Source organism: Archocentrus centrarchus, chromosome 12, assembly GCF_007364275.1.
Source record: "Archocentrus centrarchus isolate MPI-CPG fArcCen1 chromosome 12, fArcCen1, whole genome shotgun sequence".
Classification (NCBI taxonomy): domain Eukaryota; kingdom Metazoa; phylum Chordata; class Actinopteri; order Cichliformes; family Cichlidae; genus Archocentrus; species Archocentrus centrarchus.
Window position 1 is genome coordinate 23,380,210 of NC_044357.1, and position 15,482 is coordinate 23,395,691.

The window sequence follows — 15,482 nt, forward strand, 5'->3', positions numbered from 1 at the left end:
AGTGTATCAGCAGCATCAGTGTCAGATAATCTGATGCAAAAGGATTAAGTTTAAGCCTGAGCGGTGTGACGGGCTTTAACCGACTGGAGAACACACACACACACACACACACACACACACACACACACACACACACACACACACACACACTGGCTGAACGGAAAACTGAATGACCCCTGCCAGAGCTTACACCGACATAGGCTCACATTTTTACATGTTTAAGCACAAATGCATTAGTGCAGCATAAAAAGAAAGGTTCAAATGACTGCAGACACACACACACACACACACACAAACACACACACACACACTACATTTTTTTATTATTTAATTTTGAGCTGGTGTAAAAAAGAAACCCCAAACTGAGGGCATCAAAACTATAAACACACACCTACAGAACTCACAAACACACACACACACATACACACACATACATACTCCAAAGATGCAGAGTAAAATCAGCTTTTTTGACTTCTTCATACAGAACCACTTAAGCAGATGGAGACAGAGGCCCCCACACACACACACACACACACACACACACACACACACACACACACACACACACACACACACACACACACACAATGCGTCTATTTATAAAGTTGTAATTGCATAACACGCTGTGCTCTAATTCCAGCCTACTGAGCACACAGGATGTCCACACACACACACACACACACACACACACACAAGTGCTATTGCTTTTACTGTGTACATACTCCTCGTGTATGTATACACACACACACACACACACACATACACACACAGAGGGGACGATCACACACTCATCTTGCTCATGCATAAAAAAAAAAAAATAAAAAATCACTGAAACACACTCGAGTGGATCAGCACCTCGACTGCTGCAGGTAAGAAAAGTTTTTATTATTTCTTTTCCACAGAGGACGTTTTTCACTGTTTTTGTGTTTCAAAGCAGATTCAGTGACACTAATGTTACATAAATATCTAAAAACGCCCATCTTGAAATTATCCTGGTTTCCCATCCATCCATTTTCTTACGCTTATCCGATTTTATTGCAAAGAACCATTTAAAATGAAGGAGAAATGAAAACAGACATTTTTAGTAGCCATGTCTGACCTCCTCTCTGCTGCCTGCGATTTTTAGGCTCTTTGATGGAGACAGGATAAAAAATTCAAATTATAACACTTTGTTATGGAATTACATTTATGTGAAATTCCTTGAAATAACTAAAACTGGGAATCTATTTGAAAAATATATTTACCTATTTTCACCTTAGATTAAATTGAAGGAGAAATATTATTTTGCCTCAGAAGAATGTGTGTGTGTGTGCACAGAAACACTCTAAACTCATTTTACTAATTCATTCCTTTTTGTTCCAGAAAAGCGGTGAATGTTAAATAAACCAGAGACGAGCAAAAACCGTCAGTTTAAAGTGCTTAAAGTGTGTGTTTCCTGGAGCTGCACGCTGAGAGCGGACTGCAGGATTTTGGCAGGCTGTTTCAGGACTCCTAATTAAAACTTACTGAATATTCAAATGCTGTGTTAGCATAACAATAGCCGGCTGGCCAGGCCGCCTTTAAATGAGGCCTTTTGTTTTTAGCCGAGCTTTCTGCTACCTCATTAAGCCGCTGGAGCTTAAGTTAGCGAGCCGACAGCCGCTCTCCGAAGCTCGGGCCTCGGCTCTCACCCTCCTCCTCTCCTCTCCTCACCTCCCACACACACACACACACACACACACACACACACACACACCCTCTCTCCTCCTAAACCAAAGCCCTGATTCAGCCTCTGCACTGTTTGGTCTCGCCGGGCTGAGGCTCGCTGCTGCTGCAGATCTGTCCGAGGCTTTTCCGCCTCTTCACTCAAACCCCGGACACTCTGCCCCAGTTTTCCTCCCTCTCGCTCCCCTTTTCCACCTCCATAACACACCGGCTTGCCTGTGCTCCCTTACAGCCACATGATCACCAAACCTGGCCCCCCAAAAAACATCTTTTTTTTTTTTTTTTTTTTTGCGGTGATCGCCTTATTTGTGTGTTTTCTCTTTCTGCCAGGGGACAGGGGGTGCAAACAAGCTGTGACACAGACACAGAGACAGAGAGACAGGGGGGTAAAGTGAAGACAGAAAGCAGCTTGGCACCGGATCAAGACCGTCGGCACAATGTGCCATCCAGCAGCCAGCCGCCAAACAAAGCGGCGGTGCCATGCTGGGCCCCGTGGCATCGCCGAACTAAAGAGATACAAAGGAGGCCCTGAGCTACAGTGAGAGAGCAGGTACAAAAAGGCCCCGCAGTCAACGGCTGACGGCGTGCGGGACGGGTGCGGCCGGCGGCCAGACGAAGGCCGGAGACCCGGCAGGCGCCGGGAAGACAGAGGGCGACTGTTGGTGAGGATCTGTTCAACGACAGAAGCTCTATTTAAAACCATCTCGACACAAATCGCAGTGACCTCACATCTTAAAGCGTGGATTTTCTTTTCTTACAGAATTACCTAAAGAATAAACATATTAGTAAAAATATTCCAATCTTAATTTAGAAATTTTAAATTAAACTACGTGAATTAAAAAATCTGACACAAATAAAATCATCCGAACTACAAAAAAATACACCTATAATTGAATATTTCCCAAAAAATCCAATCACACAAAAAAAATTAACAATTAACCATCTCCTTCCTGTTTAGCAGTAAATACAATTTTGGGGGACAAATATTCACTGCAATCATCTTCTAACACACTCAAGTTCACACTTACTACCAATTGAAAAAAAAATGCATCAAATCTAATGTGAGAGGAAAGCTTTAAAATTACAAGCGCAGATTTTTTTTAAGGGTTTTTCTTCATTTTCTCCTTTGCTCTGAGGCACCAGTTAAAGAGTCAGAGTGACGCTTCGCTGACAGGTGGATCTGTAGGAAATCCCAGACGTCCGTCTTCATTTGCACCTGCAGCTTCCACACATTCCTGCCTTTTCTTTTTTTTTCCTTTTAACAAGAGAAAACTTGTGAAATTCATTCACCTTCTCTTCCCTCAGCACCCCCACCGCCCCTCTAAATCACTTCACCCTGTTACTGGTGTTTTACAGGTGAGGGGTTACTGGGAGACAGACAGGTTCATGAGAGGTCAGACAGGATCATACCTGCTGGATGGCTCCCACTGAGGCGGGTTTGGCTTTTATTTTCACACAGAATTTCAGGATTTTTAAGCCTCTATTAGTATTTTTTTAAGTATTAGAATTTTACTTATAAACACAGAAAAATACAGATAATAAAAAAAATTAGGTGCATTTCAGCTATTTCTAAATAAATGAAAACCAAGAGATAAATAATATGTATAATTATTTCCAGCTTCGCTTCAAATTATGCTCCTGGTTGTGAGTCCGTTCACAGAGAGGTTCAGAGGCCGGATAACGACAAATGAAAGCAACACTTTTCAGCCGTTTGGGGCTGAATTAGAAAAGCTTCCTGAATAACGGGCCCACACGCGCGCGCGCGCACACACACACGCAACCAAACAAACCGCAAAACCCACAAGTGTGTCACTCCGCCTGAGAGCGACAAAAACATCAATTCAATTCAGTAATGACGCTCTTATTTTGTTTCATTAAAAAATGGGGGCAAAAAGCTGCATGGCGGATTATTTCAAGCTGACTTTGAAAACGCCTGATGTGCAAGAACCTGGAGACAGGAAAAAATCTATTATATTATTTATTAATTATTTCTTTAGTTTTTTTTTTTTTTTTACACACACACTTTTGTAGTCTGGCTGAGACAGTCCACAGCAGCTACTGTCACTTTCTCCGCTAAACACACACACACACACACACACACACTTTCTTTCCTCTTCTGATTTCTGGGGATGACCAACAGCCGTCGCTGCCTTATTTCCCAAAATAAACCGCGACACTCGGACAGACCGAGCTGACGGTCCGTTTAAAGCGCAAACGGACCGACTGCGCTGCTAAGTTGCTGCGTAAAAAAGGCGACGCTCTTCACCTTCACACCTCCTCTCTCCCTCTCTCTCCCCCCTTCTCCCTCTCTCTCTCTTTCTCTCTCTCTCTCACACACACACACACACACACGCGCGCGCGCGGACCGTTTCCACGTCTGACTCCCAAACCCTCGCGGGGGACACGGGAAAAAATAAATAAGTAACCGGCAGACAGAGAGCTGATGGAAGGGGTCAGTCTTACCGCTTTGCCGTTGTAGTAGTACATGAGTGAGCTGCCTGTCATCCCGGGGATGGTGTACGCACAATACATCGTTCCTCTCCTCCACAGAAAGAAGAAGAAAAAACTCTTTATTTCTCCCTTTTCTCTCTCTCTCTCTCTCCGCGTGCCCTCTCTGTTTTTGGTTTCTTTAGCCTACGCTCCCCCCGCCCCTTCTCTTTTCGTCTTCTCCACCTTTCTTCTGTGCGCTTCTTCTTCTTCTTCTTCTGTGGGAACTTTTTCTGCGCTTGTTATGATCTTAAACTCTCGCCGCTCCTGCTCGCGTGTTCCTGCCTGCGCGTTTTTTTCCCCGCCGACAATTCCTTCAGTTGCATTTTCCCATATGGCCAAGCCGAGGCACGCGGAATATGCAAAGTAGGCAGAGAGAGAGAGAGAGGGCGAGAGCTAGGGAGGTAGAGGAGTGCCCCTCCCCTTCTCCCTCACACACACACACTCACACGCGCGCGCGTAAAAAGTGCGCGCACGGAAAATGTACGGAAAATAAAGAGAGGTTGAAATGTGGCGGATAGGCGCGCACAGACGCTCGCGGACACGCGCGCGGTCGCAGACACTCTTTTAACTTTCCACACTAAATCTGGAAGCCATCCTTTCCGCCCCCCTCTCCTCCCCCCACCTCGCGCAGCTTCAGTTCGCCGCGTGCCTTTGAACTGAGCCGAATATTCACTTTTTCCATCGCATCCAGACCGCGCGCTTCTTTCAACACACTCCTCCTCTTTACTCCCTTTTCCCTCCCCTCCCATCATTCCTTTCTTTTATTTGCCCCCTTATTTTCCTCCCTCCTTTAATCACTTGCTATTCTCCTCTCCTTGTTTCCTCCATCCTCCCTTGTTTCCTCCGCTCTCACCTTCTCCTCCCCTGCTTCCTACTCAGGCCTTATTCTCCTCCTTCTTCACATTTCTTACGCCCTTTTAATTACTATCTCTCTGGCTTCCTCTTCCTTGTCTCCTTTCTTCTTTTCCATTATATTTCCTTCTTGTGGTGCTTCCTTCTGTCTCATGCCCTTTCCTATATTGTAGCCTCCTTTCATTTTTTCTTCTTTTCATTTTTTTATTATTTTATTTCTTTTTTCCTGTTAAGGCCTTTTTCGTGTTACCTCATTTCCTCTCACTTTCTCCTCTTTACTCTTATACCCTCATTCCCTATTAACTCTATTCCCCTCTTCCCTCTTTCCCCAATCTCATTTCCTTTTCATCTGTTTTCCTCATTCTCTTCTATCCTCTTTCCCCCTTCATTTTTCTCCTTCTCTACTCCCTTTCTTCTTTTCCTCTCCCCTTGGTTTTATGTGATCTTCCTCTTTTTTCCTCTTCTTATGTTTCCTCCTTTCCTCTTTATTATATTTCTATCTTTCCACTTGTGTCATTTCTGTATTTTCCCTTCTCTTTCTCTCCTCCTCCCTTCTGTTCTTCTTCTCCTCTTCCCTTGGTTTTCTTGTTTTTTCCTTCATCATATTTCCTCACCTCTTATTTCCTCCTTTTTTAATGTCCTCTCCTCCATGCTTCCCTGTTTTTCCTCTCATCTTATTTCCTTCTTTCTCCCTCTCCTGCTCTCTTGGTTCCCTTTCTCCACCTGTCTCCTATTTTCTTCCTCTCATTTGCTTTTCTGCTGTTTCCTCATCTCCCACCTTGCTTTCTTATTTTCCTCCCTTGCTTTTATTGTCATCTCCTCCATTCTCTTCCTTTCCTTTCATTTCCTAAATTCATTTTTTTACCTTTTCTTCACTCTTTCATCCTCCTATTTATTTTCCTCCTTTTCCTCCCTAATTTCCTTCCATCCTTTCTCCTCACCTCCCCTACTTCCTCCTTCGATTTCTGCTCCTACTCACTTATTTCCCTTTCACATCTCCTCCCTCCTGTGATTTCTGCTCCTTCTATATGTGCATCTTTTGTGCAACTCTTTTCCTATTTACAGCTGATAATATAATGCCTATACCTCCCTATATAGTCAAAATAAATTTAAATTCCCTTACACAGCACAGGGAATAAAAGCCAGTTTGAACTGATTTATTGTTAGTGCTGCAAAAGATATATTTCTTTATTGCTTCTTTGTAACTCTGTTAAACTCCCTGACTGTATATATATATATATATATATTTTTTTATAGATATATATGTTTCATAAAGAGCAGGTTTACGTTGCCTTGGTGACCTGCTGCCATCATTAACTGTTAACTGACACATCAGTTGCCTTATTGACAGGAGGCAGTACGTTTGCAGCCAGTCTAACATATTGCATTTATCACCCCCCCCCCCCCCCCCCCCCCCCCCCCCCCTTCATGATACTACATTGATGGGGGAAGTGAAAAAAAAACCTAGACCCACAACAATGAGTGTAATTACAACAGACTTGCTCTTATGTTGAGTTTTAAGTCAAAAATGGTGCACTGTAATAAGAGTGTGCAGCCTCTGCTTGTAACGATCCTACAGGGGGCGCCACAAACACCCAAAAGTTGCCCATCTGACTGAACTATCTGCATTTTTCTGGCACATAATGTTACTTATAATATAGACAACTGGCTGAGATTGTTTAAAGTGGCTTTTTAAAAAATCTAAATCTCAGTGTGTTCAAACAAATATCTCTGTGTGAGGAGCTGCTCGGCTGTTTATCTGCAACATGATCACAAAGTTTCATTCAAACTTGTCAGATGGGATCCGGAAAATTAAAGGTAAACTTTAAAAATACCACTGTAAGTCTGATTGACATTCAGGGTTTATGTCACATCCAGACTCCCCTGGATTTGCCACAACGCCGAGCGTGAAGGATTGTAATGTTTCAGGTTGCTTTAAATCACGTTGTTTTGATAAGCTTTCACGAACCCGAATCCGCTCAGACCGAGAGGGGTACGGAGATTAAAGAGATATTTCTCTTCCAAATTAGTTTGACTGTCATGCCGGTTTGTTTACCACCCATCTACAAGGACGCCGATGATTCCAGAAAGTTGGAACATTATTACGAGAAAGTCAAAAAACCTTTTGTCTCCTCTGTGACGGCCACGGTCCGAGAACGCTCGACCCTGCGCCTCTCATTTCTGCACCATCAGTGTGAAAAATTCCCACACTGGTTCAACACACAGGCATCATGTTAGAGACATTTCCAAACACACTTCAAGATAACCCCGATGACACAGATATGACATCATAGTTTATCTAGCCATAACTGACAAAGCTCCTCCAGAGCCAGAGATGACAGTGGACAACTGTTTTCACAGCCTGAGCAGCCCTAATGCTGACAAGTAAACTGATCTTCATGTGTAAAACTGGTGGAGTGGCCCTTAAAAAAAACAGAGAGGAAGAGAGAGAGCAATGGGGGGGTGGGGGGGTGGGGGCTTAGGGGTGGGGGTTTACAGGCAGTCAACAAAGCAGTAGGACAGACAGTGATTCAGTCTTCCAAATTTCATATTAACATCGTCATCATCCATCCTATTCAAACAAATAATAGACTCCAAAACAAGGGGAGAGACCGCCCAAACTCTCTCTCTCCTCCTCTTTCACCTACTCTCACTCTACCTCGCTCTCCCGCTCCCTCTCTCCTCTTCTTTCAGCTTTAATTTGATTAAAAAGCGAGCTGCAGGAAGGGGAGGGAGGGCTGATGCACATCTAATAAGTGGACCATCTGTCTGCAGCGCTGGCTGGCTCCCAGCATTGTACCCAACCAGACTGCATGGGAAATGAAGGGAGAGATGGAGGGATGGAGGAAGGGAGGGAGGGAAGGAAGGATGAGGGATAGAAGGAAGGGAGGGGGGGGTACAGGGGAGGGAAAAAAATATATAGAACCCAAAAAAGAGTGACCCGGTTGAGGGAAAGAAGCAGAGGCAGCATTTTTAAATTTATCTGACGCTTGCTTGGTCAACAAACCTGCAGGAGAGATGAAGAAGAATGAAAAGGGAAGAAAAGTGGAAGAAGGAAAAGGAAGGAGGGTGAAGGGAAAAAAGATGGAGGGGGCAAAAGATAAGAAGGGGGTAAGGAGAGGAAAGAAGACAGAAGGGAGGAGAGCAGTAGAGTGGAGAAGCAAGAAGGAAAAGAGCAGAAAGAGGGCAGGTGAAGAAAGGAGATAATAGATGCTGAAAAAAGGAGGAGAGGAGCAACAAGGAGTAAAAACAGGAGCAGTAAGAGAGGTGGGGGAGAAGAGGGAGAAAAAAATCAGAAAACCACCTCCTTCAAATGTTATCAGCCCCATAATTGGTCGGTATCGGTTGTTATCGTGCCGTAATTATGGCTCAGAATAAGCAACTGCACCTACTGGCAGGTCAGCATCACTCACTGTGGGAACATGTTCATGTAAAATCTCACTAAGCGTACCGAGTCCAGCCGAAAATGTGACGTCGACGGAATGCACACCACTGATTGGTCAGGCAGTGATGTCACTAGATGAGTCGGGAGTGCGACTCCTTCTCAAGAATCGAACCCGCCGTTTTTGAAACACGGGAAAGAGGGAAATGGGTACACACTAACCAGCACGGACGTTTGTGCGCTTGGTGGCCGACGACAGAATCCACAGGGAGCCGGACGGAGCGACCGTCTGTGTTTGTGTCGCATACAGATGATGTCACGGGATTTTTGCTGAGGCGGTAATCAGTTTTACTGGAAAACAAACAAAACTGAGTAGAGTAGAGCAGAGTAGAGTCGAGTTGAGCTGAGTAGGTACTAGTGGAAAACAGACCTGCCAGTCCATGTCCAGGGTACTGAGTGTGAAAAAAGAGCCAGGAGTAATTTAGGATTTTTGGAACGGGGACTGAGAACCAGTTGGGTAGAGAGTGGGTCAAGTACTGTTGTGTTATAATACACTGAATTATTATGATTGTACAAAGGTTCCTTTCCCTTCTTCTGTCCAACAGAGTCAAAAATTAAAGTTAAAAAAACACCTATGGGAAACAATTATCCCGGGAAAAAAATGAATAGGCCACTGTAAATCCATGAGTCTCTCTCACACACTCACAGTTTTCCTCAGCAATCTAACAGTGCCTAATAATCCTTAACTGAAGACCAATACAGTATTACAGTTAGAAAGCACAGTCAATAGTGCAATTATATAAGCAGCTTTTAATGCATCTGAGTCTGATGGAAGTATGAGACAGTAAATGGTGTCATTATGGTGTCAGATATAATTTCTTATCAATAAAACAAGTTTCTAACATTTTCAAAAAAAGTATCAGATCAGCTGGAAAATCATTAATTAAAAAGAAAAAATTTTTTGCAACACAATCTGCATGTCATTATGACAGCACCCTCTAGTGGACACTGGGAATAAAAGCGAGGAGGTCAGGGTGTATGGAGGGGTGCTGCTTTAAACAGGAAGTCACATCATTTTTTTTTAATGATCATCATTCAGTGTTTGTTAAATTTCGTGCCTCCTCCAGTCTTCCTCTTTTTGTCCTCCTCCTCCTCCTCCCGCCTCTACGCTGGTGAGATGACAGTTAATCCCTCACTGAATTATAATCTCACATTTCATCCTGATTTCACGCCGACAGGATTTTCCTTCAAATTGCGACCCCCAGTTGTCGATCTGTCTCATCCTTTGTTGCCATTTCTAGACATCTCTCTTTTTGTCTTTCGAGTTGTCTGACTTTTCTTGCTTCCTCTGATTTTCCTAGAATTTTCCTTCATTCCCACTTTCCTCCTTGCCATCCATTTGTTTTCCTATTTAATTTCCTTACTTTTCTTAAATATTCTTTATTTATTTCCACTCTTCTGTTTTTCCTTCACTTTCATCTTTGTTTCTGTTTTTCCCCTTTATTTTCTCTCTCTCACTCATGTGGTAGCAAAGCCTAAAGGTCTATGAACACACTCTGTCTCACACACACACACTCACTCAGCACGATGCACTTTGTTCTCTTCATACAGCCACCTCCTACTGCAAGCCTTTGATTTGAGCCTTTTCATGCTGCAGGTTGGATTTTACAAACAATAAAGTTATCAACAGGATTGAAGAGTTGAGAGCGGGTGGCTCACACACACACACACACACACACACACACGCACATGGCAGGAGAGTACTATACTGTAATGCTGTGCTCACTACCGCGTCGGTGCCAGCAAAGCAAAGTTAAGCTGGCCTCAAACATTTTAGTGGTCCGGTGAAAACGTGTCACATCCACCATGTTTCCATATTTGCAAATATAAACAACCATCAGAGCTGAAGCAACACCGCAGCAGCAGTTGAGCATCAGTGGCCACGCCTGCCTGTGCAGTAACTTTGTCACATGTAGTGAGTGGTTAGTGTCAAGATGCACATGATTTTATTTAAGGCGGAGGTATGTGCACGTCTGGAAAGATACTATTGCTGCAGAATCACTGTGACTATGCTATACCCACATACCTGGCTTACTGACATCTGAAAAGTGCATCATTATGATGACAAAGCAACAAAGTATTAAATACAAGTAAGCAAAACAGGTAAAGGAATGAGATCTGCACATTTTAGCTCCTTTGTCTGCCACATCGGAGCATTCGTGGATATTCCTGAGGCTCAGAATGTCGACACAATTCCTCTCTGACAGAGACGGTGAGGCTCTGACAGTCTGAAATCTGAGAACCTACAAGCAATTCCCCACCTCTGTATTTTAAAAGAGGTATAATTTCAGTCTAATGAAGTATCAGGCCTGTTTCATCTCTCACCGCAGCCAGTCCAGCTGTGTTTGCTGCAAACCAAACCCATCGGTGATGTCAGACGGCCATGAAGTCCAGCTGCACCTCACTGCAACAGATTAAAGTTAAACCACGGGAAAGTGGCTAGCCACCTCCTAGTAGCTCCAAATTTCCCCTCAGTGCTGGACGAATGGTGTCTTCACTGGAAGCGACATTTAGCAGTCAGCTGGATTTGGTTAGCGTTAAACTTCTGGAGTGCTGCTGCTGCTGCTGCTGCATGCATCAGTGGGGGTGAAGCCAGGTCTTGATGATCACTAAATCCCTCTAAACTGCAGCCTTGCTGCTTCTGAAAGTCTCAGTCTCAGTTTGTATTTCAGGATGACTCAAACCCAGAAGAGCTGTTTAATGGGAGCTTTAATGGAACTGCATCAAAAATATACCAATCTCATACATGCATTTGGTAAAGTTGTGCTTTTCGTAACTTCTTAAATACAGTGATTAATACCTTGATATATTTTTGCCCAGCACTGCTCACATGACAATTAAAATATATGAAATCCCTGGCTGAAACAAAGACAACAACTTAACACGGCAACCAAGACATACAAAATTTTGTTGTAGGCTCCGTGACAAAAGAAAGAAGGAGTTCTCTCCGGTGTAATCAGGATCAAAAACCTGACGTGGCCTCAATTCTGACGGAGAAAATCAGAAGCTAATTTTCCTCCCAAATACAAACTGAGAGAGAGTTGCAGAGAAAGAGAGTCCCAAAAGTGTTTGGAGAGGGTGTGTGTGTGTGTGTGTCTGAACAAGGTAGGTGTGTGTGTGTGTGTGTGTGTGTGTGTGTGTGTGTGTGTGTGTGTGTGTGTGTGTGTGTGTGTGTCTGGCATCCATCAGAACCACAGCTTGCCAAAAAAAGCAGTAAGCACAGTGCACAGAGAGAGAGAGAGAGAGAGAACGAGCAAGCGCTGCTGCACGCTAATTATGTATGCATGATTTAATCTGCAACTCAATAATATGCAAATATATTCATATGTTAGTTTCTTAATTAAAAATGCAAAGCAGCCCTTATGGTGATTTTTCTGTGATTTTCTTTTCAGCCTAACAAACGGAACATTTTGAGAAATTCAACAAATTGGAGGGAAGCTCTTCTGTGGGGGGTTAGCAAAAAAAAAAAACTTCCTACTTTAACTTCCTGCAAGAGCTGGAAAAGGAGGAGGGGGATAACTTGTTGAACGAAGACGAGCTTTGTCTCACCACCGTAAGTAACGTATTTTTAAGGAAAGACTTAATAAATTATTTATTTTTTAAATTTGCTTTTGCAAACTTCTCAACCACAGTAAGGATTTAAAGTTTTACCGACAAACTGCTGTGCTGGAGTCCACAGAACGGTCATGGCATCCAGAGCTGCATAGAGGTGATCATTTTTGTTTAAATCCCAATCTGCTCTTTCATCACTGGCTTCAGAAACAGTTTAACCTTCTCAATCCAGAGTATTCTCATCATCTCATGAAGTACAGGAGGAAGTTATCGCCCCCTGAAACTGAAGCCTGAGTGCTTTGGGGATCTGTTTCTACTGAATATCCAGCTATTTATGGATTGCTACAATGCATGATGCAAATATTTAATATTTCCTGCAACAAAAAGCTGACATCGAGGCATCTTTGGGCTTTCCTCTATCCTGCTGGCGTCAGTAACTCAAGACAGCCCGTAGTTTCCCGCTCCTAATTCCTTCCTTTCAAAATAAAGCTTGCATGAAGAAACTACAGCCATGGTAGCATGGTTATGTAGCATGTCTTCATAACAATTTCTAAAGCAGTGGTCTCAAACTCCTGGCCTGCGGGCCGCATCCGGCCCTGCCCCCTACTTCCGGTCTGCGATTTGATGTAAAAAATATAAGATTTGGCTCTTTAAATTACTTTGTTGACATTTTGCCAAACCAAAAGTGGGGGGCGGGGCCGGATGCGGCCCGCAGGCCAGGAGTTTAAGACCGCCGATCTAAAGTGTTGTCTCAACATTTTCAGGCTGTGATCAGACATCACCAGACAACACCTTCACCCATTCATGAGCTCGTTACTCCTCCATCACGCTGTAATATTTAGCCAGTGTATATATGTGAGGTTTATATATTTATATGAGGAAATCGATGCTCATTAGGCTACATATACGTTCCAAGACTTTAAGATTAGCTGTTAGCAATGCTAAAAATAGACTAGGGATTTAAATGAGGTTGCCTTAATTCTGGAACAGCTCAATATATTTATCCACAAATGATAACAAGTCTTCTCAGAACACTTCACAGGGAAACTCCCTGTAAACAGGAATTAGCCTTGTTCAGATTCAGACCGCCGCTGTGCTAGCTTGCATTCTGGTTACAGCGCCAGCAGTTAGCATAACATTAGCTCTGTTAAAACACTGAAGACTTATCAGTGCAGCCGTTTAATGAAAGCTCCCATTTAAGTCACTGTTTTCTTAAGGTGAATAAAGCTAGCATGTCTTTGCACATCTAAGAATTATGAACCAGCATTTTCAAGTGGACATTATTACTTTTTAACATTTAAATGTTCCCTGGAGATCTGTCACAAATCATTTGCTGCTGCAGCTGCAGACGATAAAAGCAAGGTCCTTGTGGCATTTCTCCAGTAAAATCGGATTTTAAAAAAATAAAAGTTTTCTTAAAATGTTTGCTGACTTTGCCCCCAAATTAGATTTTGAATAGCTTCTCTTGCACCTGGAAGTTATACTTCTACCATCTTTGCTATCTGTGAATCTCCCTTAGATTTCAATTCAGGATTCTCTGAGTGCTTTATAAAGTGAGTCTGGCTCATATGGAGGAAAAAAAAAAAAATCAATATATTCAAATGGTTCTTGCACAGGCCACACTTCACTTCATATAATCTTCTTCAGGCATGTCAGGACAGAAAGAAAAAGATCGTATGGCTTGAAATGCTGCCTTTGAGAGAATGCTTGAAGTATTAAATTATGCATTTGGAGCCAAGTACTGTGTGTAGTTTTTCCTGTTCTGGCTCACATGCAGCATTGGGCGATGCAAACACCATGCTGGGATACTTGCCTAGAGCTGGTTTTCAGTTACTTTAATGGGAATTAGGATAACTTGCAGCTTGTTTGCCAATCAAACCTGAGACCACTTTCTGGGGGTCTGACTCGGTATGAAACCTGCCGTCCTCCCGCTGAGCCGTTCTTCCTGCGAAGAGTGCAACCTGCTGCTGAAAGAAAGGCCCGCTCAGCGCTTTGTGTTCAGGTATACTTTACACAGACCGCGCTCACAATGAAAACAATGATTAAAGATGAAGCTAATCCACACCAGCAGCATGCATTACCGCCACACGACAGGGAGCGAGCGTTTCACGTGTGTGTTATGAGGCTGATATTCAGATCACTTAGACACGGGCTTTCTTGTAGGCGGCGCTCTCATCAGACCGACAGCCTGTTGTTCTATTTATTTTTAATCTTGATTAAATCTTTCCTTTTCTTTTCAGAAATGCTCCTCTTTTCTTCTCTCATACTTCATGTTCTTTTCTTTCTTCACCACCTCTCATCCCGAGGTTTCGTAACCTCTTAAAATCTCCTTTTTTTGGTGTGCAGGGCATTTCAACCCGAGATATTAAAGCTCAAAAGTCATCAAAATTCAGCAACTGCGTGGTAAGTGCCCATAATTATCTCACATTCTGTTGAAAACTGTTTTTTTTTGACAAATTTTCATGTTAAGATCACAGAGCAATTAGCTGTCAGCAGGCACCGCTCTCCAAACACAACTTGGTGGTGCATTCGAGGGAGCTCCGACATGTGAGAACTGATCAAAAACAAAAGGTGGGACAAATGGAGGAGAAGTAGAGCAGATCACTGCTGTCAGAAACCCACTGTAAGCACCTCTGATTCTTGGATTATAAACAATGCTAGAGTGTCTTTGGATGTAATATCCTTATATTTCTGTCCACAGTAAGTGATGCAAGTTTCACTTTGTAATATTTAATGAATATCGTTTGCTTTAAAGCAGGAAAATATTATAATAAAGATCATATCACTCCTCAGAAGAAGCTAAAAGCTAAAAAAACAACAGAAGCATGACAGCGTTTGGTGGTTTGGTGCAACCGACAGGGACAACTGAGAAATATTTAACACCTTATCAGCAAATTAAAGCAGTTCTGTCACCAAAAGTGCGTACTGGTGCATGTGTATGTGAGTGTAAGTCTGTCAGCGAGTGTGTGTGTGTGTGTGTGTGTGTGTGTGTGTGTGTGTGTGTGTTACAACATGTGATTTCCATCTTAGCCTTGCAGCAAATCAGAGTGCTGCTCCCTGCTGCCGGCTGCTGCAGCCAAATATTTGGGCTCAGGAATGCACTGGGGAACCTTCACATCTGCAGCAGACACTCGTGTGCGTGTGTGTGTGTGTGTGTGTGTGTGTGTGTGTGTGTGTGTGTGTGTGTGTGTGTGTGTGTGTGTGAGAGAAAGAGAGGGAGGCCTTTGTAAAAGCCAAATGTCCTCACAAGGACAGAAAAGCAGCAAACATCCTTTGGCCGAGGTCATTTCATTGACAGGAACCTTCTGAGCATTGAGGCAGTTGTGGGAGAAAAACTAATCTTTTCTCTAAAGTAAGTAAGCAACTAAGTGGAAAACTTGACAAACACCAAAGATGTGTGCAGGTATAATCTGACATGGTGGTCAGTGGGGACTGGCTGTAC

At 43.3% G+C, this 15,482-nt stretch overlaps 1 protein-coding gene across 4 annotated transcripts in view; it reads right to left on the reverse strand.

Annotated features, from left to right (window-relative positions):
* Positions 1-15,482, reverse strand: part of tcf4 (transcription factor 4) — a 226,498-nt gene that overhangs the window by 75,086 nt on the left and 135,930 nt on the right. The window contains exon 1 of one of the 4 annotated variants that reach the window (XM_030743171.1): positions 4,168-4,553. The exons of the other annotated variants lie outside the window; for them this stretch is intronic. Within the exon in view, the coding sequence (XP_030599031.1) occupies positions 4,168-4,236 (69 nt within the window). The 5' untranslated portion in view covers positions 4,237-4,553. Of the gene's footprint in view, positions 1-4,167; positions 4,554-15,482 lie in introns of those variants that run through there. 4 annotated transcript variants of the gene reach the window in all.